The following is a 27,248-nucleotide window of genomic DNA, read 5'->3' on the forward strand; positions in this document are numbered from 1 at the left end:
ACATTGCTATATTTGCTTTTTTAATAACCAGCGCTCCCGTTATTCAGGTAAAGAATTAAAAACATCTAGAAGGTAATTGCTTTGTAAATCCTAACCTCTTTCATTCAAAATACCTAAGGTAGATGGCTCTTTATAAACGTGCCCGGCTCAGAGAGCTCTCATCTATATTATATCTCCGAATCCAAATTTCACTGATGCCCAAAGTCTAAGAGTGTTTCCTGGGCTTTGAGCTTTGAGATAGAACGAAGCAGATGGATCCTGGCTTTGACTAGGCAGGGCCAGACCAGGCCCGACCCAGCCAGCCCATCTGTAGAGTCAGCATCAGCCGGGCGTGAAGATTCGTGTCGGCTCCTGCGTTCCGCCAAGTTCAGGAACCTGGCATGGGCCGGCCGCCTCCCGCGAAGGGACACACCTGTTGGTCACCGCGCTCTTACTGGCCAGACCCGGATATTGGCCTTCTGGCGTCAGCAGCAGGGGCATGTCCCTGGCCGGAGAGCACAGGCCCGGGTGGGGTGACGTCATCGAAGGCATGTCCCAGCCTTACAGAGCGGTGGGCGGGGCCTGCGAAGAAGGTGTGCCGGGGGCTGGTTGGAGGCGCGGGGGGCGGGGCCAATGTGGCGGTGACGTCACGGGGCGGGGCGGACGCTGGCGCGGGTAGGTAAGCGCAGCGGCGGGCGGTGGCGCTCACTCCCGGCTTCCAACCACGCTGAGCCTCTGCCTTGGAGATTCTCAGTGCTGCAGATGATGTCCCTAAGGGGCAGCCTCTCGCGCCTACTCCAGACGCGAGTGCATTCCATCCTGAAGAAATCCGTCCACTCCGTGGCTGTGATAGGAGCCCCGTTCTCACAAGGGCAGGTGAGAACTGGCACCTGGCACCGCCGGTCAGGATCCTCCGCCCCCTAGAACCTGGAGACAGCGGCGGTAGGGTGCGGGGGACCGGGAGGCGAGGAGAGGATGGGGAGAAATGGCGAGGGGAAGAGCTGGCCGGTTCCCGCGATTGGGCACCGTGGGAGCATGTGGGATTTCCTCCGACAGAGGATGGAGAGGGAGGGAGGGAGGGGTGGGGGGCACCCTGTTTGGGATGAGGGTGTGTTTCTGCGGCCTCCCCAGAAAGACCGAGAAAACGGTGGATGCAGCTTGGGGTAATGGAGGGGAGAGAATGAGGAAGAGGATTCCTTGGAGGGGCTGGAGGGGGCGAAACTGGTCAGAATCCCCAGTGGAGAATCGATGGAGGAGGTTAAAGGGAGCGACCGAGGATTTAAGTCTTCTGGATCCATTCACTCAGAATGAGCATTAACTGGGAGGGAAACTGGAGCTGGCCTCTCCAGCGCGGGAGGCCGGGAGGAGCTGTTTTGTTATCTTCAATGAAGGAAACCTGCAGTCGGGAGCGCTCAATCTCGAAGCCCAGTCTCTGTCCCGAGCCAGCCCCACACACGCCTAGCTCCCGGATCCTAACCTGGCTCAGCCTCTCCCGTCTTGGCTTGGGCAGCTGATGTGATTCCAACAATGGAGTTGGAAGGACAGTCATAGATGGAAGGGCTGATGCTGTCACAGGTTTTCAGAGGAACCTGCTGGGAACTAAGTGTACCAAATGGGTTTTTTTCAGACACCTTCTCTACCTCTAACTGTGTAATTTGTGTGACTGACAGAAAAGAAAAGGAGTGGAGCATGGTCCCGCTGCCATAAGAGAAGCTGGCTTGATGAAAAGGCTCTCCAGTTTGGGTAAGTGGTTAGATTTTTAGATATTAGTGCAGGACTAGTAATAGACCACTTCAGAGTCTTTTCTCTGACATCCAGGGACTACACAGCTTTGTGTTTGGGAACAGTCTGCCACATCCCGCATCCTCCTTTGAATTCCATATGCGGCTTAAGATCTATCAAGGAGTCATCAGGGAAAGTCTTCTTGCAATAGTGTGTTGGAAGGCAAGGAGGTAAAGTGAGGCAAGGTCTGAACAGCTGCCAGAGAATGACGCTAAGAACACTAGCTCCAGCTTCAACTGCACAGTCAGCCTTTCCCCTTAAAATTCCATTTTCCTAACTCCATCTTGAGATGCTTATGATTCATCAGTCTCGCCAGTTTTCTGTCTTCAAATTATTTCCTCTCTAGGGTTAATATCTTTATTACTGGAAGCAGTAATATAGGTCTTATAGGCTCACTGATCTTATAGAACTAATAGGCTTAGATCTGTATTTTCCGTGTTTTTTTTTTCTTTTTTTGAGATGGAGTCTTATTCCATCACCCAGGCTGGAGTGCAGTGGTGCAATATTGGCTCACTGCAACCTCCACCTTCTGGGTCCAAGCAATTCTCCTCCCAAGTAGCTGGAATTACAGGTGCGTGCCACCACACCTGGCTAATTTTGTATTTTTAGTAGACACAGGGTTTCACCATGTTGGTCAGGCTGGTCTTGAACTCCTGACCTCAGATGATCCGCCTACCTCAGCTTCCCAAAGTGCTGGGATTATAGGTGTGAGCCACTGTGCCCAGCTCTAAATGCCATTTCTATAGTAAGGGAGAACCCTTCTCTTAGTAACAGCACCAAATTTTGAATACCTTTATAAGCAGGGTGCAGGGGCTCATGCCTGTAATCCCAGCACTTTGGGAGGCCGAGGTGGGTGGACCACCTGAGGTCAGGAGTTCGAGACCAGCCTGACCAATATGGTGAAATCCCTTCTCTACTAAAAATACAAAAATTAGTCAGGCATAGTGGCATGCATCTGTAGTCCCAGCTACTCAGGAGCCTGAGACAGAAGAATTGCTTGAACCTGGGAGGCAAAGGTTGCAGTGATTGTGCCACTGCACTCCAGCCTGGGTGACAGAGACTCCATCTCAGATAAATAAATAAATACCTTTATGGCAGGAAGGTTCTTCTTTATATCCAATCTAAATGTTTCTAGACTCCGTTCAAGGCCATTTGCTCTGTTCATGTTTGGATCATTCACATATCTTTTCTGGTGATATAAGTGCAAAATGTGAGGCAGCACGGAGATTATGGAGATAATAACACAGAATCTAAGTTAACTCCCCACTGTTGCTCTGAAATCTTCTCTGCTGGTCATAAGTCCATTCCAAGTGAAGTCATCTCCTTCCAAAAGCCACTGAAACCGCCTTGAATTGAGGTGTCCTTCATGTACCTCCACCTACATATGGATATGGTGACTTGGATTCAATACTCAAACCTTGTTTATTAAATAATTGCAGTTTCTTCTTTACTAAGGCCTCTCTTAGTCATTTTAATAACTCTCCAAGTTCACCACCGAAGATTAAAGACAAACTGCTAAGATTTAGTCTTCTTTTAATGTGTGGCAAGTTAACTAATGGGAGGAGGTTTTTATTCCCGCCCATAAATGAGCATACTGTCTCTTAAAATAGCTTGTACACACTGCCTTTTTAAAAGAATCATTTTACGCTGAAGACGACAATCTCTGGTTATCACTATTTTTAAATCCTGGAGACATCTCTGCAGTCCATCTGAACTCGGCCAAGCATTGCTCAAATTGCTCTACTGTCTGTAGGTTCTGCCTTAAGAGACTCCTGACAAGAAGCGGTTTCAGCCTCTTCTGGAGGAGACCTCTATAACAATCAGCTGAGGCTGCTGAATGAGGGGGAAGGGCACATTTGTAGCAGCTTCTCTTACTCATGCTTTGTAGACTTCCTTTCCTGTCACAGCTCTTGGTATTTTTCCACTCCAACCCAGGGGAAGCCATTCTCCTGTAAATATTACTCCCTCTACTGCTTCCTCTTTAAACTCCAACCTAAAGTGATGGTGAAGCTTCAGTTTATATGGCCTTCCCTTTGACTTTTTTCTCAAATATATTTAATTGTACAATTATATCCTTACTGTGTAGCTGATTGGTAGCTCAGTATCACCAGCAGTCTGAAATAGAATCTCATAGCCTATTAAATAAAACTGTGGCTCTCAGCAGATTTCTAGCATGTGGTTTTGGCTAATCTCCTGGAATATGTTGGAGAAAAGTACCAAGAGACATTTCAATTGCTCTGTTCCTAAACAGTACCAAAATAACTTGAGTGTTTTGAACACTTTCAAATAAACAGCATGGATCAAATTTCAAAGGAGAGACTCATGGAAAGGTAACTTTCACAATCCCTTTGTTCCTTGCCTTTGCTCTGATGTCACAGGCTACTGGTGTTACCATGGCATGAGTTAAATTTCCTGTTTTCTCTCGAATGAATGTATTTGACTTAGTGTCTGGGCTTGTTTTATTTCCTTGGGCTTAGTAAGGACACTCAACAGTACTCTCAGGTAACCTTTTCTTTTTTTTTTTTTTTTTTTGAGACGGAGTCTCGCTCTGTCACCAGGCTGGAGTAGAGTGACGCGATCTTGGCTCACTGCAACCTCTGCCTCCCGGGTTCAAGCAATTCTCCTGCCTCAACCTCCCAAGTAGCTGGGATTACAGGTGCCTGCCACTGCGCCCGACTAATTTTTGTATTTTTAGTAGAGACGGGGTTTCACCATGTTGGCCAGGCTGGTCTCGAACTCCTGACTTCAGGTGATCCGCCCATCTAGGCCTCCCAAAGTGCTGGGATTACAAGAGTGAGCCATTGCTCCCAGCCACCTTTTATTTTTCTTTGAGAGAGGGTCTCACTCTGTCACTTAGGCTGGAGTGCAGTGGCATAGTCAGAGCCTACTGCAATCTCAACCTCATGGACTCAAGCGATCCTCCCACTTTAGCCTCTTGAGTAGCTGGGACTACAGACACATGCCAGTATGCCTGGATAATTTTTTTTTTCTTTTGTAGAGCCGGGGTTTCACTATGTTGCCCAGGCTGGTCCCAAACTCCTGGGCTTAAGAGGGCCTAAGAGAAATGAAAAGGCATTGCTCTGGTAAGGCTGAGGAGCAGTATATCTGCACTTGATTTTGGTTAGCTCTGAGAACCATGGTAATTTGTGAACTCTAGCCACCTGTTACCATGTGAGAAGGCGTGGGCCTTGTACTCTTTTCTCCAGTTTTTCAAGAAAAGCCAGAAATTTGCACTTTAATGGGAAATCTGTGTTGTTTTAAAATACTGTATAGTGACACCATTGAAAATGGTGGCGTAGGACCTCCAAAAAAGGAATTTTCTAATAAATTAGAAAATTACCTTTTCTAATTTAAAAAGAAAAGAGGTTTAATTGACTCATGGTTCTGCAGGATGTACAGGCTTCTGCTTCTGGGGAGGCCCCAGGAGAATTATAATCATGGCGGAAGGTGAAGGGGAAGCAAGCACGTCTTTTATGGCAGGAGCAGGAGGAAGAGAGCAAAGAGGGAGGTGCTACATACTTTTAACCAGATCTCATGAGAACTCTATCATGAGACAGCACTAGGGAGATGGTGCTGAACCATTAGAAACAACCCCCATAATCCCATCACCTCCCACCAGGCCAGACCTCCAACATTGGGGATTACAATTCAACATGAGATTTGGGTGGGAACACAGAGCCAAACCATATCAAGAACATTGGCAAAAATGATCAGAATCAGCTTTTTCAGAACTCTGGAAATTACCCAAAGGCTTGCAGCAATCTAGGGAGCATTTATTCAAGCAAAACATTGTATCTCAGTAAGAACATTAATAATTGTGGCATTTTAACTTGCCCTGTTCCCATGCTGCCTTTTCCCGGATCAGCTATAGCCTGGACCACCAATAGCCTGCAATCACAGTGAAACCAGGAGGCTGGCAGTTACTGCAAAAGGGAGAACAGAGTTGATACTCCTCATAGACCATACCCAGAAAATTGTCATTTGACTGGTCTGATGGTTTCCTAAAATTGTCCATTCACAAGGCTGTCTTTATTTGACCAACACAAGTCAGTAAGGAAAGAACAGTCTTCAGTAAATGGTGCTGGGATAACTGGATATCCACATAAAAAAATCCCTATCTCACATCATATATGAAAATTAACTCAAAATGGACCAAAGTCCTAAATGTACTGCTGAAACCATATAACTGTTAGAGAACATAGGACTGGATTTTTGAGACCTTGGGTTAGGTATTGGTTTCTTAGATATCCCATCAAAATCATAAGTGACAAAAATTAAAGTGGACTTATCTAAATTAAATACATCTATGTTTCAAAGAGCACTATCAAGAAAGTGGGGGCCGGGCACAGTGGCTCATGCCTGTAATCCCAGCACTTTGGGAGGCCAAGGCAGGCAGATCACCTGAGGTCAGGAGTTCAAGACCAGCCTCAACATGGAGAAACCCCATCTCTACTAAAAATACAAAAAAAATTAGCCGGGCGTGGTGGTGCATGCCTGTAATCCCAGCTACTCGGGAGGCTGAGGCAGGAGAATTGCTTGAACCTGGGAGGCAGAGGTTGCGGTGAGCTGAGATCGTGCCATTGCACTCCAGCCTGAGCAACAAGAGCAAAACTCCGTCTCAAAAAAAAAAAAAAAAAAAAAAAAAGAAACTGGAAAGACTTCATCAATGTAATGGAAAACCAAAAAAAAAGGGAAAAGAAGGTAAAAAGACTGCCCATAGAATGGGCAAAATATTTGCAAATCACATACCTGATAAGATTCTAGTGTTCAGCAAACATAAATAAAATAACAACCGTAAAAAGACAACCCGATTTAAAAATTAGCAGTAGATTTAATTAGCCACTTCTCCAAAGAAGTTATACAAATGGGCAATAAACACATTAGTCATTATGGAAATGCAAATTTAAAACTACAATGGCCGGGTGTGGCGGCTCACACCTGTAATCCCAGTACTTTGGGAAGCTGAGGTAGGCAGATCATTTCAGGTCAGGAGGTCGGACCAGCCTGATCAACAGGGTGAAACAACGTCTCTACTAAAAAATACAAAAATTAGCCGGATGTGGTGGCACACTCCTGTAGTCCCAGCTACTCAGGAGGCTGAGGTGGGAGAATCACTTGAACCTGAGAGGTGGAGGGTGCAGTGAGCAGAGATTGTACTACTGCACTCCAGTCTGGGCAACAGAGTGAGACTCTGTCTCAGGGGGAAAAAAAAAAAAAAACTACAATGAAATACCATTTCACACCCACTAGGATGGCTATGATAAAAAAGATAGACAATACCAAGTATTGGTGAGGGTGTAAAAAGATTGAACCTGTCATACACTACTGGTGTGAATGTAAAACTGTGCAGCCACTTTGGAAAACAGTTTAGCAGATCCTCAAAGTTAAATGTATAGTTACTGTATCCTCAAGCAATTCCATTCCTATGTATATACCTAATAGAATTCAAAACATATATTCACACAAACTTTTTTTTTTAGACAGTCTCGCTCTTTCACCCAGGCTGGAGTGCAGTGGTGCAATCTCGGCCTCAGCCTTCTGAGTACCTGGGACCACAGGCGAGCACCACCATGCCCGGCTAACTTTTGTATTTTTAATTTTGCCATGTTGGCCAGGTTGGTCTCGAACTCCTAGCCTCAAGTGATCCACCTGCCTCGGCCTACCAAAGTGCTAGGATTATAGGCATGAGCCACTGCACCTGGCCACACACAAACTTATATATAAATATTCATAGCATTATTCATAATGGTCAACGTGTGGAAACTCAAATGTACATTAATTGAATAAGGGAGGAAAATTTGACATATCCATACAATGGAGTATTATTCAGTCATAAATGGAATGAAGTACTAATTTATGCTACAACATGGATGAACCTAGAAAACACGCTAAGTGAAGGAAAGCAGACACAGAAGGCCACATGTTATGATTCCATTTATATGAACTGTCTGGAACAGGCAAAGCCATACAGGCAGAAAGGAGATCAGTGGTTCCCAGGAGCTGGGAATGACTGCTAAAGGGCATGGGTTTCTTTCTGAAGGGTGATGAAACTGTTGTAGAATTAGGTAGTGTTGATGGCTGCACAACTTCTTGAATATATTAGAAAGCACTGAATTATAGATTCTAAAAGGATGAATTTTATGGTATGTGAACTATATCTCAATAATTAAAAAACTAGGCAATTGTGATCAGTAAGGAAATATATATATATCTCTCTGAAACTTCTGAATTGCTAATATTGATCTATTTTGTGACTTGGGTAGTAATTATAGGGTGTTTACAACTATCTGTTATACTTATGTAAGTTTTATGTGTTTATATTTTATGAAATATACAATAAAGACACATTACAAATCATGTCTGTTGATAGATATCGATCTTTTCAAGCTCTAGTTTTGGGCACTGAAAAGAGATGAAACTGGCATCTCTGAGGTGCCTTTTGAACAGTGTCATATCTTTGGGACAAGAATTGGTTGCTAGGTTGACTCAACAGCAAATATCAGTGATGTTTCTGAAGAGACTGTAAGGCTGTATGATCCACCAAACCTTCTGCCTCTGCCATTCACACTCTTCTATTAAAAACTTAGCAAGGCATAGTGGCTCATGCCTGTCAGCCCAGCACTTAGGAAGGCCAAGGTGGGAAGATTGCTTGAGGTCAGGAGTTTAAGATCAGCCTGGACAATGTAGCAAGACCCCATCTCTACATTTTTTTAAAGTCTATTTCCACAGCAAGGAAGAAATGAAAGTACAGCACCTGTCCCACTTCCCACAAAAAAGTCTTTGCCTAAGGTCTGCATATGTGACTGGAAGCTAAATTATTGGAATGAGCTTGTTTGTTTACGGTTATTAAAGTTCTGGGTTCTTTGATTTCTAAAGTCATTCTGATATGTATTTGGAAGAGTAAATGTCTAGCAAATTGGCTTTATATTTCCTTTAGAGATCTAGCAAAGACCAAACCTGCTTTGGACCTCATCTGTGCCACAGTGCCCTTGGGGGATGGGCCACCTGTAGCAGAGGAATAGGAGCTGAGGCATGAGCTGATAAGTGGCATCACTTTAGGGCCTTCTCCAATCTCACCTGGAATGTCACTAATAGTGACCTATTTCTTTGGGTTGAAGCTTTTCATTTTCTGGGCCTCCTTTATATTGCAGATTCTTTTATTTTATAGATAGGTCTCACTATGTTGCCCAGGCTGGAGTGTGGGGGCTATTCACAGACATAATCATAGTACACTACTGCCTCAAACTTCTGGGCTCAAGCAAGCCTCCTGCCTCAGCCTTCTGGATAGCTGGGATTACAGATGTGCACCACTGTGCTTGGCTGCAGATTCCTTTTAGGAGGTGAACACATAATCAGTAATTTGCTAATGCCTTAGTAAAAACTTAGTGATGTGCCTGCATAGAGGGAAATCTATAATAGATACTATTGGGATTTGGCAAATTTCAATGTAGCCATATATTTCCCATTTATGACAGCAAAGATTTTAACTTAATACCTCTTATTTAACTTAATACCTCTTATCAAAAGTTTTTGGATACTTAACATTTACCATCTTCTAGACACTGTGCTAGGCATTTGCTATTATCCCATTTTCATAATTTGTAAAAAGCAAATTTTGACCACCTCAGCCATTAGGATGGCTACTATCAAAACAGAAAATAAGAAGTGTTGATGAAGATGTGGAGAAATTGAAACTCTTTTACACTGTTGGTAGGAACATAAAATGGAGCCGCTATGGAAAACAGTATGGCAACTCCTCTAAAAATTAGAAATAGAATTACTATATGATTTAGCAATTCCACTTCTGGGTATGTACCCAAAAGGACTGAAAGCAGGATCTTGAAGTAGTTGCGTACCCATGTTCACAGCAGTATTAACAACAGCCAAAAGGTGGAAGCAACCCAAGTGTTCACTGATGGATGAATGGACAAACAAAATGTGGTACGTACATGTAATGGACTATCATTCAGTCTTTAAAAAGCAGGGCTGGGTGGGGTGGCTCATGCCTGTAATCCCAGCACTTTGGAAGGCTGAAGCAGGAGGATTGCTTGAGTCCAGGAGTTTGAGACCAGCCTGGGCAACTTAGCGAGACCCAATCTCCACAGGAGGGGAAAAAAAATTAGCCAGGTGTGGTGGTGCATGCACATAGTCCTAGCTATTCAGGAGGCTGAGGCAGGAGTATTGCTTGAGCCCAGGAGGTTGAGGCTGCAGTGAGCTATGATCATACCACTGCATTCCAGTCTGGCAGCATGGACAACAGAATAAAGCCTCATCTGTTTAAGAAACAAAACAAAGAAACCTGACATATGCTGCAATATGGGTGAACTTTGAGGACATTATGCTAAGTGAAATAAGCCAGTCACGAAAGGACAAATACAGCATGATTCCATTTATATGAACTTTTTAGAGAAGTCCAATTTATAAAAACAAAGTGGAATATCAGTTACTAGGACTTGGTGGGAGAAGGAAATGGGGAGTTAATTATTGCTTAATGGGTACAGAGTTTGTTTTGCAAGATGAGTTCTGGAGATGGATGATGGTAGTGATGGTAGTGTCCAATCAACTTCTCAGTCTTCTCGGCTCTTACTACAAAGGAAGAAACTGTACTACCCAGCTTTCTTTTTTAATAGAAATGTTATTTATAGTTTATAATGAATGCACTACATAAAAACTTTATAGCTTCATTATTATGAAATGTGTTCAAGATCCTACAGTAAAAGTGAAACATTCGCAAGGACTTGCGTTAATGAAGACTACACAGAAAACCTTTCTAAGGATTTGTGCGGATCCGATACATACTTGGCAAATTTTTGAGTTGTACATTCTTACAGAAAGTCCATTTAAAAGTGATCATTTGTAAGACAAAAATATAAATAGTTTCAAAAATCTTTAAAAAATCATCCTAAATGCATGATCTTCACCTCCAGCTTCTGAAGAGCCCTCATTCTCAGTGTCTTCCTTCCCACATTTCCCACCACAGCCATCTCATGATCCTCAAGCTCATGCTTTTCCAACTCGGGTAGGGACTCTCTCAACTTTCTCCCTGTCATCCCCCACATCAGTTGTATTGACAAAGAACGTCAGAGGATGAGGGTCTAGTTCCTGTATTAGGTTGGTGCAAAAGTAATTGCAGTTTTTGCTGTTGAAATGGATATCATAGATAACAGTGCCCATGGTAAGGGTTCAAAATTAACAGTGGAAAGAAAAATAGTTCATTTGACTCTCAAGTAAACAATTTGGAAAGTAGTCCAGAGCTGGTTTAGTGGTTCTGTTCCTTTAAGTTCAGACCTAGATTCTTATCTGGTGCTACTGGCAAGGCCTCTATCTAATGGTGCCAGATGGTTGTAGCCTCAGCAGCAGGATGGAAGAATGAACAAAAAAAGGGGCAAAGGCAGTTCTCTTCCCTTCCCAAGAAGTTGCTGCGGGACACGGTTCTGCTTATCCTATTGTCCAGAGCTAGTTCACGTGACCACATCCAGTTACAAGCGAGGTTAGTAAATATAGTTTTTATATTTATTTATTTATTTATTTTAGATGGAGTCTCGCTCTGTCACCCAGGCTGGAGTGCAGTGGCGCAATCTCGGCTCACTGCAACCTCCGCCTCCCAGGTTCAAGCAATTCTCTGCCTCAGCCTCCATAGTAGCTGGGATTACAGGCACCTGCCACTGTGCCCAGCTAATTTTTTGTATTTTTAGTAGAGATAGTTTCACCATCTTGGCCAGGCTGGTCTGGTCTTGAACTCCTGACCTTGTGATCCACCCACCTCGGCCTCCCAAAGTGCTGGGATTACAGGTGTTAGCCACCGTGCCCGGCCCATGTAGCATGTAGAATGTAGTCTTTTCTAAGAGGTTATGCTCCCAGCTAAAAACCTTTTCTTTCTGGAAAAAGGGAAGAAAGAATTTTGGGTAACTAACATGCGGCAGTGCCCTCTCCCTATGCTGTAGACCCCTTCCCCTCTGACAGTCCCTGTTCCAGCATTATCCCTCCTCTCACCTCGCGTCATGGCTCTTCTCTCCTAACCTGTCCTTTCGGTAATTAATTGTGCAACCCTTACCCTCCACCATCCCCCTTGACCTTAGGTAGCCCTCTAGCTGTTGTCCAGTTATTTTGTTTTTCTTCAGAGCCAACTTCCTGGCTTTCTCATTGCCCTTTCACATTTCAGTTTGTTATAATGTGGCTTCGTAGGCCATCACTGCAGTAAATCTAGTATTGCTGCAGTATCTGACCTACTTTCTAATACAATGAACAGATGAACAGTATAACATTCACCTTATTTACACCACTAATCTTGCTTTCTTTATTGAAACCAACACTATTCTCTCTTGGCTTCAACTCTTCAAATTCCTCTAGTAAATCCTTCCTTTCTTTCTTTCTTTCTTTTTTTCTTTTTTTTTTTTTTTTTTTGAGACAGGGTCTCACTCTGTCACCCAGGCTGGAGTACAGTGGTACGATCTCAGCTCACTATAGCCTCCACCTCCCAGGCTCAAGCGATTCTCCCACTTTAGCCTCCCAAGTAGCTGGAACTACAGGCACATGCCACCACACCAGCTAACTTATTTATTTTTAGATACAGGGTCTCACTATGTTGCCCAGGCTGGTGTTGAACTCCTGGCCTCATGTGATCCTCCTGCCTTGGCCTTCCAAAGTGTTGGGATTACAGGTGTGAGCCACTGCATCCGGCCTACATCCTCTTTTTCTAGCTACTCCTTACATGTCGGTGTTCTCAGGATTCTGTCCTTGATTCTCCTGCTTTATCCTGTCTTGGTTGGCAGTCTGCTTCCATGGCTTTACTGTCACCTGTATGCTGATGCCACTCAAAGCTCTATTTTTTTTTTAATTTTTTGAGACAGGGTCTTGCTCTGTCACCCAGGCCAGAGTGCAGTGGTGTAATCTTGGCTTACTACAGCCTCTACCTCATGGGCTCAAGTAATTCTCCCACCTCAGTGTCCCAAGTAGCTTGGACAACAGGCTTGTGCCACCATACCCAGCTAATTTTATTTTTTTCTTTTTGTTTTAGAGATGAGGTCTCACTATGTTGCTCCAGGTTGGTCTCAAACTCCTAGACTCAAGCAATTTTCCTGCCTCAGCCTCTCAAAGTGTTGGGATTACAGGCATGAGCCACTATGCCCAGCAAAAACTTTATCTCTAATACTTGTTTTTCCTCCTAACTGCAAACCTGTACACAGATGTCTTCCATGTATCTTATCTTTTTAACTTTTTGTTATGGAAGTATTCAAACATAATGAAAGTAGAGATGGTAACATAACTGACTTGATATATCCATAAGCCAGCATCATCACCAATATGTGGCAATGTTTTTACACCACCTCCAGACCATTTTAGAGTAAATCAGACATCTTGTTTCATGGACTGGACAGCACCTCTGATCACACACAGTGTATCCTAACTTTATTATGGCCACCCAGAGGGGAAACAGACTTCTCATATCTTAACACAGGAGGTGGTTTTGCAAATTGGAGCAAGGTGCCCACCATCTGTACCCAGGGGAGTCAGGCTCTTACCCTTCTGTAGGAACTGAGAGGTTGAGGCACTATCTCCCTAAATGTTTGCATCTCCAGGAGATGGCTTCCTGGGTCCTTGAAGAAGCATTCCTGGGTTGTGAGACTCGTGAGAGGCCTATTTAGTCATTATGAAGATTCACATAAATTTGAAAAGCACAGAGAAATTACGAAATAAAAGGGAGGAAGGGAGGGCTCTTTATTTTCAACAGGGAGCATTAAGCCTCTTAATTTTTTTTTTTTTTTGAGGCAGAGTCTCACTCTGTCACTCAGGCTGGAGTGCAGTGGTACGATCTCGGCTCACTGCAAGCTCTGCCTCCCGGGTTCACGCCATTCTCCTGCCTCAGCCTCCCGAGTAGCTGGGACTACAGGCGCCCGCCACCACGCCTAGCTAATTTTTCGTATTTTTAGTAGAGATGGGGTTTCACCATGTTAGCCAGGATGGTCTCGATCTCCTGACCTCGTGATCCGCCTGCCTCAGCCTCCCAAAGTGCTGGGATTACAGGCGTGAGCCACTGCACCTGGCCAAGCCTCTTAATTTTTAATTAGTATTGTTCACATTGCCTGATTGAGTTACACTTTTTAGGTTTCTTTTGTTGTTTTTTTGTTTTTAAGTTTGAGTTTAATTCAAATGAGGTCCATATTGCTTTATACTTTAAGACCTTTATAGGTTCTTTTTTTTTCTTCTTTGTAGTTTATTTATAGAAGAATCTAGGTCATTTGCAGAATTTCTCTGTTTAGATCCATGGTGTCCTATGACATGTTCTATGGCGATGTATACTTCATCAGAGGTGACATTTCAGCGATACTGTCAGCCATTGACTATTGCCTAGAATTATCCATTAACTTGTCTCCATGTGCTTTCAACAGGATAGTCTCTAACACATCAATGTCAACATATCCCAAACTGAACTTATCATCTTCTCCCTTCCTTCCCATGCCCCTCTATTGCTGGACTCTCTGTTCCCTCTCATTTCTTTCTTTAGCTTCCTGTGGCACTCTGCTTCTCCAGACCATTTTCTATACTGCTGTCTGAGCACTAGATCCAAAATGCAGATTCGATTTGTCTTGCATTGTTCTATAGGGCTGAAGGTATTCTCTCCTCCTCAGTAAGCATTTCCTCCTCCTCTCTTATTCCTGGCTAGTGTCTTCCAGACTCAGATATTGCTGCTTCTGAGAACTTCTCCTGACCCTTCTCTTCTTGGGTCTCTGTTCCTGCCACACCCTTTGCACATCTGGTTCATAGCAATTAGCACTGGGCTGGGCTGCCACTTTCTCTGCCTGACATCTCACCAACCTGTGACCTCCTTGAAATCTGCACCATACCTTATTTCTGCATTCCTAGGATTTAGTGGAGTGCTAGGCACACAGTATACTTTTGTTGAAGAAAAAAAGGGAGCAAAGCATCTTAGCTTTCTCCTATAACTTCATTCACATCACAACCCTTGATGAGTCTTCCCAAACCAGTATTTTGTTTCTCTGAAAATGATCTGCTACTTAGAAGCCACCTGGTCTCCGAGATTTTTAAAACGTATGACTCAAAGGATAACTGCCATATATCAAACTTTAACTCTTGCAAGCTAAATGTTAGTAGGGGCCAGGTGCGATGGCTCACACCCGTAACCCCAGCACTTTGGGAGGCCAAGGTGGGTGGATCATTTAAGCCCAGGAGTTCAAGACCAGCCTGGGTAGCATGGCAAAACCCTATCTCTACCAAAAAAAAAAAAAAAAAAAAAAAAAAAAAAATTAGGTGGGTGTGGTGGTACACTTCTGTAGTCCCAGCTACTTGGGAGGCTGAGGTGGGAAGACGGCTTGAGGCTGGAAGATGGCGGTTGCAGTGAGCTGAGATCACACCACTGCACTCCAGCTTGGGCAACAGAACCAGATCGTGTCTCCAAAAAAAAAAAAAAAAAAAAAAAGCTAGTAGGTAGTAATGATGAGTTATTGCTCCCCTTTTTTGAAATACATTTTTAAACCAGGACATCAGTAGATAATGACTGCTTTCTTCAAGTAAGGCTGACCTCTAATTACTTTAGACAGATGCTGCATTGTTATTTTAATATTCAAAATACTACAATTCAGAGGCAGAACCGAAGAGATTACAGTGGTTGGCTTAAATAATTTAACCTTTGAATAAATTTACTTATCCCTCTCTATTAATGACCAAACCTTGGAGGAAGGAGATGTTACAAGGGCTGGTTGGAGCTGTCTGCTCTGAAACTCTGAAGAAATGAACTGGGACAGATATCTCAAGACACATGGTTCTTTGGCTGGGTGTACAGTAGCTCACACCTGTAATCCAGTATTGAAAATAAATATATGTGGTAATGCTCAGCTTTGAAGGGAAGAAAAATGGACCCTTCCTGGCTCCCTCCTCTATGCCAAGACAAGAGAATGACAACCTAGAAAAAGAAGTAGAAAACACCTTCCTGTGTGACCCAAGAGCTGAGTCACCGCAGGTTGTGTCATTGTGGTTAGGGATTTCAGAGTAGTAGTATTCTAAGATTTACTTGGCCTTGCCTTTATATTCTTTCATAGGGAATGTAGGAAATTCAAACTATGTGTGAGAGCAGGACTCTTTAAGAGTCATTCCAGTGAGAAATCAGTGGGCCTGCATTTGTTTGCCACTTCTTTTTTTTCTAGTAGGGATGGGGTATTGCTGTGTTGCCCAGGCTGGTCTTGAACTCTGGCCTCAAGCAATCCTCCTGCCTTGGATCCCAAAGTGCCGGGATTACAGGCACGAACCACCGTGGCCAGCCTGTTTGCTACTTCTCACCGGAAACTGTTTTATCAAAATGACATAACAATATTACACATTTTGGGAAGTCTTAGGTTACACCATCAGTTTCAAGGAAAAGGAAAATAATAGGGTGGGGAGAAAAACCACAAAGCTGCCTCATCCAGTTGAACTAATCTGTAATCTCTAGCATGCATCGGGTCTTTCCTTGTTATCTCATTGAAACCACTATGTGAGGTAGGACAGGTTTAGAAACTGAACCTGACTAGAGATCTGAACTCTCCTAGAAAGTTAGGGGGCAGATGGCAGGGATTCTTTTCTTTGCATCCGGTGTAGCATTTGGCTAACTGAGGCTGTCTGAGTTTTCTGTGCTTTCAGCCCAGATAGTAGGGAATGCAGTCTGTCTGGTTTGAGGTTTCTTGGGCAGACTCACCAGGATGCTAGCCCAGGGTCTGGGGCAGGGAGCTACCCAGGCTTTGCAAGAACTGGTAACTTGCAAAGCTGTAGTCGCCAGCCTGATGTATCTTCCTTTAAATCCTTTCTGGAACAAGGCAGAGTGTAAACAATTTTTTTTTTTTTTTTGAGATGGGGTCTTACTCTGTCACCCTGGCTGGAGTGCTGCGTACAATCTCGCCTCACTGCAACCTCTGCCTCCTGGGTTCAAGTGATTCTCCTACCTCAGCCACCCAAGTAGCAGGGACTACAGGCGTGTGCCACCATGCCCAGCTGATTTTTGTATTTTTAGTACAGACGGGGTTTCACCATGTTGGCCAGGCTGGTCTCGAACTCCTGACCTCAAGTGATCCACCTGCCTCAGCCTCCCAAAGTGCTGGGATTACAGGTGTAGGCGACTGCACCAAGGTGTAAACAATTTTTAAACATCACATGCTCTAAAGAACAGTATTTTATCCCTTGGGACTGTTGTATTTCTTCTTCTCGTTAGCTACTGGAAAGATTGAAGTTTTGTCAACATGTTAACAATAGCAGGTCTTGTCTTCTCAGAGGAGCTCAACAGTCTCGTTCTGAATGGATATGGTTATGTGACTTCATGAAGCCAGAGCAATCCTCCTCTTACCTCTACCCTGCCTGTGCTGGAACCAGGTTCTAGGGTGCCATCAGCTGACAGTCTGTCTGAGAAAGCCTGAGCTGGCTCATCATGGTCTATAGGTGCTCAGAGGGTTGACATGAGTTTGGTTCAGAGGGGTGTACATTCCAAAGCCTATCTTTAGAAGATGAAGATGACAGCATCTGTTCTCCTTAGGCAAGAAGGACAGATGTAGCTGGAGAACCAATTAGCAGGAAACATATAACTGGTGTTGTATATCATCTCAGTTACTATCTTGAACTAAATTTTCGAGTGTATTTTGCATTCGTATATATATATATACATGTTTTTTTGTTTGTTTGTTGTTTTAACTCAAGGATCACATTCATGCAAAGGCATCTATTAACACCATGTTTGTATCATTTGCTCTTGAGGTTAACGCTGGTGTATGTTAGATGGATATGTTCCGAAGTGACTGGTCTGGATCCCCACAGTCACTTTCCTTGAGTCCCCAGTGCCACTATCTCTGCCCCTGTCTTTCTGAGTCATGGTCCTCACTGCCTCTGAGAAAACCTACCTGTCGTGGAGGCAACATGAGAGCAGAGTGGGGAGGAAAGAGATGTTACAAGGGCTGGTTGGAGCTGTCTCCTCTGGAACTCTGAAGAAATGAACTGGGACAGATATCTCAAGACACATGGTTCTTTGGCTGAGCGCACGGTGGCTCACACCTGTAATCCAGCACTTTGGGAGGCTGAAGAGGGTGGATTGCTTGAGGCCAGGGGTTTGAGACCAGCCTGGTAACGTGGCGAAAACTTGTCTCTACAAAAAAATATAAATTAGCCAGGTATGGTGGCACATGCCTGTAGTCCCAGCTACTCTGGAGGCTGATATGTGAGAACTGCTTGAGCCTGAGAGGTTAAGGCTGTAGTGAGCCATGTTTGTGCCACTGCACTCCAGCCTGAGTGACAGAGTAAGACCATCTCAAAAAAAAGAGACAAGGTTCTTAAGGTTGTACAGTCTTTGCGACTTAAACGCACCAAATAAAATTCAGATCTCTGCATTTTATTGGTAGTAACCAAATGAGTTTACCTAAATAACAGTCTCTTCAAAGGTTATTACCCAAATTACATTTTATGGATAAGAGAAATTCTACTTACTTCAAATGGCCTGAATTAACCCTGGCATCCCCCATTCCCCACCCTCCAGTTTAGACTTCTAGTAACATTGCAACTTTATTTTTAATAAGCTAGTATTTCAAGTACAAGCTTGTTCTAAGAATTAGCAGTCACATCCCTTTAAAATTTCAGGAATTCAGCCGGGCACGGCGGCTCACACCTGTATTCCTAGCACTTTGGGAGGCCGAGGTGGGTGCATCACCTGAGGTCAGGAGTTCCAGACCAGTCTGGCCAACATGGTGAATCCTGTCTCTACTGAAAATGCAAAAATTAGCCGGGCGTGGTGGCAGGCACCTGTAATACCAGCTACTCGGGAAGCTGAGGCGGGAGAATTGCTTGATCTGGTGGGTGGAGGTTGCAGTGAGCCAAGATCGTGCCCCTTCACTCCAGCGTGGGTGAAAGAGCAAAACTTCATCTAAAAAAAATTAAAAAAATTTTTTAAATTAATTTCCAAGAATTCCTTTTGCATGGGGCTAAATCTGCCATGTATAATATTTGAGTCTGTAACTTTAAAAGCCATTAGTACCCTCTCAGCACCAAGTGAGGATGCAGAGTCTTTGTTTTTCTCCTGATTTCACTGACTTGTTATTCCTGACAAGTCACAAACATTTCTATCCTATTCATATTTAGAAACAATTTGGAAAAAGTGCACACTAAGAGGCCCCTAGCTTTTCTCCATGTCTGTTATTCTACCAATGGGCTGCCTGTGGCTCCGCAGACCCTCCTGTGTGTCAGCCCACTTTGAAACCCATCTCTCTTGACTTGCTAGGAGCCCTGGTAGCAACAGAGGTCACAGCAGTAGGGAGAATGGGATAGTCTTATGCTGTCAAAAAAAACCCCCAAAAAACAAAAAAAACAAAACCTTACTCATCACGTAATCATATATGAGCTCTAACCAAAGCGTAATTCAGTTGCTGTTAAACAGTTGGAGCTATTCAGCCTTGCTGAAATTCTTCCTTTGCAATGTGTGGATAGTGATACCAGCAGAGGATGTGAGAATGAGCACGTATCTGTAGAGCATGTAGCACAGTGTGGTGTGTAGAGGCAGACAATTATTATCCATTTCCTGTCTCTGGCTTCTTTCAGGGATTTACTCACTAGCCCTGAAATAGAAGTGCTGTTCACAGATATTGCTAAGGTCAGGTAAGCCTGTTTTGATTTCTTCCTTACTGCCTGGTTGCATCATTCTGTTGATGCACTTGTGTTCTTGTTCCACTCTGATAGAGCCTGGAGAGGTTTATCAAGGCCAAAGGTAACATCTGGGCCTGAAAGATCAGAGTAGTACTTGGTGTATTTTATTACCAGCGCTCAGGAGAGAAGCAACAAAGCTGTGCCAGTGTATAAACAGCAAGTGAAAAATGAGAGCCTTTCACATTGTTCCAAATCTATCTGACATGAGAACTTCCTTGAAATTTCAGGCTCCTCTTGTCCTACAATGTCCTCTTAGAAGAAAGAGCAGCAGTGAAACACTAGGTCTCACCTGACCTGGACTTACAGATGAATTGACCTGATGCACAGTTAGAGAAAGGGAAAGTTCCCACAGGCATAACAGCCAGACACATATTCCTTACACATTATAATGTTTCCATTTTTCATCATTACCCTAAGCTTCTTGAAAAATTAGTGAGACCATTTCTTATGACCTATGAACCAGAAGAATGTGCCACAGCACTCTGATAAAGAAATAGCTTTAAGGCTGGGCATGGTGGCTCACACCTGTAATCCTAGCACTTTGGGAGGCTGAAGTGGGAGGATCACTTGAGGTCAGGAGTTCGAGACCAGCCTGACCAACATGGCGAAACCTCCTCTCTACTAAAGCTACAAAAATTAGCTGGGCATGGTGGTGCATGCCTGTAATCCCAGCTACTTCAGAGGCTGAGGCAGCAGAACCCCTTGAACCAGGGAGGTGGAGGTTGTAGTGAGCCAAGATCATGCCATTGCACTGCAGCCTGAGTGACAGAGCAAGACTGTCTCAAAAAAAAAAAAAAAAAAAAAGAATAGCTTTAATATTAATCAGTTCATCCTGCTGTTACAAAAAGTTAACTTCCCATCAGCCTCCTCACTCCTCTTAAAAAAAAGCTGTAGCAGATGGGTTACAATTCATGTTTTCTACAACATCATACTAGAACCAGGGTTCAGATAATCCTAGAACTAGGGTTCTTTTCTACCAGTCCTTTGGGTACTGGTAGTACCCAATACTATTGGCACAGCGGGCATTAGAGGAGAAAGTTCTTAAGAGGTGACATCAGGCTGGCATCATGTATTTGATTCAGTTCTGTAATTAACTAGAATAGTTTAACATAAATTTGTAATCCTAGAGCAACTTTCATATTCTGTTCTTAAAGGTTATGGCAGTAGAATAAAAAAGTACTCACTGTGGCATAGATTGCTAGCTGTCCACCAAAATCCATTCGCATTCTCTTCTGGACATAAGCTAGACCTGCATTTGCTGGCCAGTGCCAAAAGTGAGCAGGAGTAATGTGCCACTTTCAGGCCAGAGTCTTGAAAAGAGGAGGTGTGCTTTCTCAATGCTTTCTTCCTCTCCTGCTGCCTTGAACCTGGGGAGACCTAGACTTAGCCACACAGATGGCAAAGTCCTAGGCATGGGAGCCACAAGCCAGGTCTCTGAATTGCTGCATAAAGGAAAGCCTCCTACTGACCTGGAATACCTATCCTGGATGCTAAACAAACAAGAAATAAACTGTGTTTGAGCCATTATTTTGGGGGAGTTGCTATGGCAGTTAATTTACTCTAATAACCTTACTTAAAATAGTATTATGTGTTATGCTTATAACTAGGCCAGGCATGGTGGCTCACACCTGTAATCCTAGCACTTTAGAAGGCCGTGATGGGAGAATTACTTGAGCCCAGGAGTTGGTGACCAGCCTGGAACACACAGTGAGACCCTGTCTCTACAAATAATCCAAAAAAAAGAAAAAAAAATGATTAAAGTCTGAAAGGATACAGTAGTAAAACCCAGGGAGTAGGTTTGGGACCTCTGTTATACACGTTATCCAATTTTACAGAGAATTTCAAAGCAAAACAGTGCAAGTACAAACTATTTGTCACAGGAGTTCTTCTTTGACACCCCTGATCCTCAGTGAACTTCCCCTGACTCCTTTAGGACTCACTGTCCCAAGTCCTTACCTGGCACTGAAACTGTGCAAATTATAGAGTTGAGTTGGTTCTTCCTGAATATTCTAGGGGGAAAAATGAAAGAGCAGAGTTGGGAGCAGGAAGGTAGGCCATTCAGGCAGGGCCTCTCAAGGTATAAATCCCTTTAGAGGCGGCTGGCCCTTAGCTTTGTGGATGCAGAAACACAAGGTTGCTGAGTGCATAGCTCATCAGGCTTTCAGACCCACAGACTCATGCTAACCATGCTGGATCAACTAAAATGCCCATGCATAATTATGTTAAGCAGTAGTCCTTCCAGTGTCCACTGTCTAGAAGCTCTTGCCCATATTAAGGCATGTGGGAAACCAACTGAATAGCCAGAAGTCTGTTTGGTGAGACAGCATCAGAATAAATGGAGTTGGACAATGTGGACAGAATCCACCACCCAGGTTGGGAATTAATCTGATGAACCGCCGACAGAAGTTAGTACCCTTCCAGCACCTGTAAGGAGAGCACAGTGGTGGCCTGAATTAGCGACCAAAATCCTTCTATGAAATTCAATCTCTCTTCCTGGGAATGTTGCTGTAAGATTGCCAAATTCTCTTTAGGTTCATTTTTAGGCTTTGTGCAGCTTTTTTCTAATACAAGTGAGTACTGTTTTCTGTCACGTTTATCTGAGTCTACATCCTGGTTTGCATAATTGGACTTGGGTAGTCCCCAAGTTCTGTGACTTATCCACTGGATTGAGCGCTTTAATTCCCCTGTATTTCTTCTTGGTCATATGAGGATTGAATGAAAGTGCTTGGCAAATAGTTCTGAAAAGTTAGTTAATATTATTTAACTCCAGTTTGGGGCCTTTTATATGACTATTCCTTAAAGTGCAATGACCAAAATATAAATTTATAAAGATTATAAATCTTTTATAATTGTACACCTAATATTATGAAACACCAGGCATACCCTGGTGTCTTACATCTAGTAAGAACCTAATGGTTGATGTGATTTAAGGAGAGTGCTGAGATAAACATGGAGCTGAATGTAAAACATCCAGGAATTGTCCATTCAAGATCTGTACAGTACGCTGGGTGCAGTGGCTCACGCCTGTAATCCCAGAACTTTGGGAGGCTGAGGCAGGTGGATCACTTGAGGTCAGGAGTTCGAGACCAGCCTGGCCAACATGGCGAAACCCTGTCTCTACTAAAAATACAAAAACAAATTCACCGGCTTTGATGGCGCACACCTGTAATCCCAGCTACTTGGGAGGCTGAGGCAGGAGAATTGCTTGAATCCAGGAGGTGGAGGTTGCAGTGAGCCGAGATTGTGCCACTGCACTCTAGCCTGGGTGATAGCGCAAGACCCTGTCTCAAAAAAAAAAAAAAAAAAATCTGTGCAGTCCCGGATTGTGTTGTCAACAGACAGAGGAAAGACTTGATACTGACTTGAAGGTTAATTAAAGCTTTCATTCTCTTAAGTCTAAAGTATCCTCTCCATATTTTGAGATTTGGTGAAGTCCATAATGACTTTACTCATACCTTTTTGTCTTTTTTTTTTTTTAAATAAAAGATTTTTATAGATGTTTTATTTGGTTCACATTTTTCTCTTGGTTCACAATGTCTTTGGCCTGTTGTCATATTTTTCTCCTCCTACCCCTGCTCTGCTACCTTTTTATCTAGTTGTCTGGATCTTCTCCAGGTTGGGGCCTTTCATATGACTATTCCTTAAAGTGTAATGACCAAAAGATAAATACAGAATTCTTGCTGTAGGTGTATCTCACCTTTAAGAATAGGTCTGGGTGACACAAGGGCTGGGGAGGAAAAAAAGAATAGGATAAAGTTTTCTGTCTTGTTTCTAATATCTCTTGCGGTGGCAATTCCTTGGTTGGCCTCATGGGTTTTTGTTATGGTCACTGCTCCTCAAATTTTTATATTTCTTCAGAATTTTGGCTTTGGATTGAGTTTGGGTTCAAGAGGTAGAGCTCAAAATTATAATTTAAATTCATGATGAGTCCATGCTGCTCTTAATCCAAACCTTTAACACAAATCTCTGCAAATATTAAGATATGCCATGTCTATCTTGTTACTGCCCCTTCCTCACCAATACCAGGACCCTAAGAATACAATCTATGTCAACGTTCTGTTCTCTGATAGTTCAGATCCCTTTTTGATAGAGTCAGATTATTTAGTCCTCACCCTAAACATAGCATCCAACTTAGGTGGGAAAATATTCAAAGCTGTGAGAATATAGCACTAGTTCTTAAAGTGTTGGACTCATGAGGAATTCCTTAGGAGACAAATTGCATAGTAAAGGATAGAGGTTGAGCATCCCTAATCCAGAAATCCAAAATCGGAAATGTTCCAAAATCTGAAACTTTTTGAGCACCAATATGACATTACCAGTTACCCTGAACACACTGTATTAATGGCATGTCATATTTTCTGCTGTTAAGTACTTATGTGTGAAAAAGTAAGAAAATAACTGCCTATCAGTAGCATATAAATTCAGAGTCAGGAAGATGGTGATGCCAAACAATCATATTGTCCACATGGGTGGCTGTGATAGTGACACCTTTGTTTTCTGATGGTTCAATGCACACAAACTTTGTTTCATGCACAAGATGATTTAAAATATCATATAAAATTACCTTCAGGCTATGTGTATAAAGTGTGTATGAAACACAAGTTTTGTGTTTAGACTTGAGTTCCATCCCTAAGATATCTCAATATATATATAATGCAAATATTCCAAAATCTGAAAAAATAAAAATAAAAAATCTAAAACACTTCTGGTCCCAAGCCTTTGGATAATGGGTACTCAACCTGTACAAACTTTGGAGCCAGATGGCCTAGATTTGGATCCTGATTCTGGCACTTACCAGCTGTGTAACTTGGGCGGTTACTTCTCTTTGCTTCAGTTTCCTCACCCACCGAATAGGCACATTTTAGTTGCCTCACAGAATTCTTCTGAATCTTAAATAAGAATTTATGTTAAGCAGCTAGAACAATGCCTGGGATCTTGTAAATAATCAATAAATATTAGATATTTCTTTCAGGATGTTTCAGATTGGCTTTTTATTTATAAAAGTTTATAATATGTGAATTTCCTGGCCAGGCAGGTGGCTCATGCCCATAATCCCAGCACTTTGGGAGGATGAGGCGGGAGGATCAGTTGAGGTCAGAAGTTTGAGACCAGCTGGGGCAACATAGCAAGACCCCATTTCTACAAAAAGAAAGTTTAAAAAAATGAGAATCTCTTTGTGTATTTTTGCTAAATTAATAGTACTTAATTTCCTTTAAAATTGTTGGTTCTTAATTTTCTTTAAAATTGTTGGTTCTTTTTGATATTTTATTTCTACTCTGTCACTCTGGGATATCTGAGGTCTAATTGTTAACCATTTTTTATTGTTGGGTTAAGTCAATCGATAACTCTTAGTTTCAGTTTCCAACATCTGCAAAACTGTTCATAATAGGATCGAGATAATCTTCCCACAGTCATTTGACATTTTAAATTTTACTGTGACAAAATGATTATGATGTGTACTTTGTCACATATTATCATTGTGGCCCAGGCTAGTAAGAGTTGGAGATAGCACAGAAAATTCATCTTGTCATCCCTCATTTGCTTCCAGGCTGCCACCTAAAAGACTTTGGAGATTTGAGTTTTACTCCAGTCCCCAAAGATGATCTCTACAACAACCTGATAGTGAATCCACGCTCAGTGGGTCTTGCCAACCAGGAACTGGCTGAGGTGGTTAGCAGAGCTGTGTCGGATGGCTACAGCTGTGTCACACTGGGAGGAGACCACAGGTAAGCTGGGAGCCAGGCGTGGTGAAGGGATGGATTACATGGTGCTTGGGGCTCATCACTTAGCTTCTTTATCTGTTTCTTCATCTGGAGAAAAATACCCTACAGAATTTTTAGGGTAGATATTAAAATGAACAGCAAGCATTTAAATGTCTAAGATCCTGAGCTGCTCAAGGGGCACTGTGGTTTTCTTCGTATGACACATTGTACAGTAAGAATACGTACATTCAGACACAGCAAGTTCAGAGGTATACTAGGCAAGGTTCCTAGGCACTGTGTTAACATGCTTGTCTCCTGGAAAGCTTTCTTGAGACTTATCTTATGACTGGAGAATTAGAAAGATCCATCGATAGGCTGAATTTGCGAGTTTTTGTTAGCATTTCTGCTAACAGACCTGTTAGAAATCCCCTTTGGTATGTTACTACGTTTTCTTTTTTTTTTTTTTTTTTTTTTTGAGACAGGGTCTGGCTCTGTCGCCCAGGCTGGAGTACAGTGGCATGTTCTCGGCTCACTGCAACCTCCGCCTCCTGGGCTCAAGCCATCTTCCTACCTCAGCCTCCCAAGTAGCTGGGACTACAGGTGCATGCCACCATGCCTGGCTCATTTTTGTTATTTCTTGTAGAGACGGGGTTTGGCCATGTTGCCCAGACTGGTCTCAAACTCCTGAGCTAAAGCGATCCTTCTGCCAAGGCCTCCCAAGGTGCTGGGATTACAGGCATGAGCCACTGTGCCCGGCTGTGGATTCATTTTCTGCCTCCACAATATGGACCCTAGTGACTCATGCAATCAGTCCTTTGATCCTGTCTCCTCCTGAATCAGCATGTACTTTATTGAGCACTGTTCTGATATTTTCTCAGCAGTGCTAGAGATTGCAGGAAATTTGTGATATATTAAGGCCTAGATGAAATAAATATACATGGAATAAACAAAAATATTGAATTCTACAGAATTTCAAAGGAGGAAGAGATCAGTCTGGACTAAAATAGATTTCACAAGGGAATGTGATTTGAACTAAGCAATGAAGATCTTCGGTAGGAAGAAGGCACTGAAGTACTAAGAGTATTGAGCACTCCATACATATTCTCAGTTAATTCTGCTAACAATGCTAGGTGGTAGATATGGTTTTATCATTTACTGCTGGAAGCATGTACGGACAGATATATAAGAACTTATCCAAGGTGGGCACAGTGGTGCATGCCTGCAGGCCTAGCTACTCAGGAGGCTGAGGTGGGAGGATTGCTTGAGCCCAGGAGTTTGAGGCCAGTCTGGGCAACACAGTGAGGTCAGGTCTCTTAAAAATAAATAAATAAGTAAGAAAGAAAATATAACTTATCCAAGGACTAGAACCAGGAAATAGAGCTGGGATTCAAATCCAGTGTGACTCTTCTGGTGATTATTTTCCCTGGGGTGCTGAGAGAGCTTTTCAGATCACTGAACAGAAATGAAATCTTTGTTACATCTGGAGAAGCAGGTAGATTCCTCCTTGGGAGTGAAAAAAAAAAAAAAAAAAAGACTCAGGTTGAAGAAAATGGTCACACCCAGGTTCTCTACTGAGATGAGTAGGCCATTCGATTAAATCGACCAGAGGGCGGGAAGTCTCCTGCCTCCTTTCTCAGTGTGGTCTCTGGAAATTTATTTAGTCTGTCTGCTGGTCTGAGTTCTGGTCAAGTCTCACTGTTTGGGGGCCACTGATCAATGTGATTACCACAGATCTTGTTTTCTTTTCCTGTGGCTATCTATATTGCAGCCATGTTACTGCTTACCAGCTCAATGTTAAAGCCTAGGCAATCTGAAATTCTAGAGAGGAAGAGATAAGTGCATAACTTGAATAGCTGTTGAACATTTTCAAGAAGAGGCATTTTTAGGTCACTGCTCCTTTTATGTAGTATAACATATATTACTACCTTAATCATCGAAGCAACTCTGATTTACACAGGCCAAGTATTATTGTTATCCCTATCTCACAGAAAATGAAACTGAAATCTAAAGACATTAGATGCTTTGTCTTCAGTCACACAGCTCTTCCAGGACTAAAACTCTAGTATTCTGACTTAATCCACTGCCTTTTCACTAGACCATGCTATTCCTCAAAAGACC

At 43.0% G+C, this 27,248-nt stretch overlaps 1 protein-coding gene across 1 annotated transcript in view; it reads left to right on the forward strand.

The window, feature by feature from the left end:
* The first annotated feature begins 595 nt into the window (after window positions 1–595).
* The window catches only part of ARG2 (arginase 2), a 33,902-nt gene continuing 7,249 nt past the window's right edge, over window positions 596–27,248 (forward strand). Inside the window, exons 1-3 of the mRNA XM_002824868.5 lie at window positions 596–855; window positions 1,650–1,722; window positions 24,977–25,154. Coding sequence (XP_002824914.2) covers window positions 742–855; window positions 1,650–1,722; window positions 24,977–25,154 — 365 coding nt within the window. The 5' untranslated portion in view covers window positions 596–741. The remainder of the gene's footprint in view (window positions 856–1,649; window positions 1,723–24,976; window positions 25,155–27,248) is intronic.

This window comes from Pongo abelii, chromosome 15 (genome assembly GCF_028885655.2).
Source record: "Pongo abelii isolate AG06213 chromosome 15, NHGRI_mPonAbe1-v2.0_pri, whole genome shotgun sequence".
In the NCBI taxonomy this organism is placed as follows: domain Eukaryota; kingdom Metazoa; phylum Chordata; class Mammalia; order Primates; family Hominidae; genus Pongo; species Pongo abelii.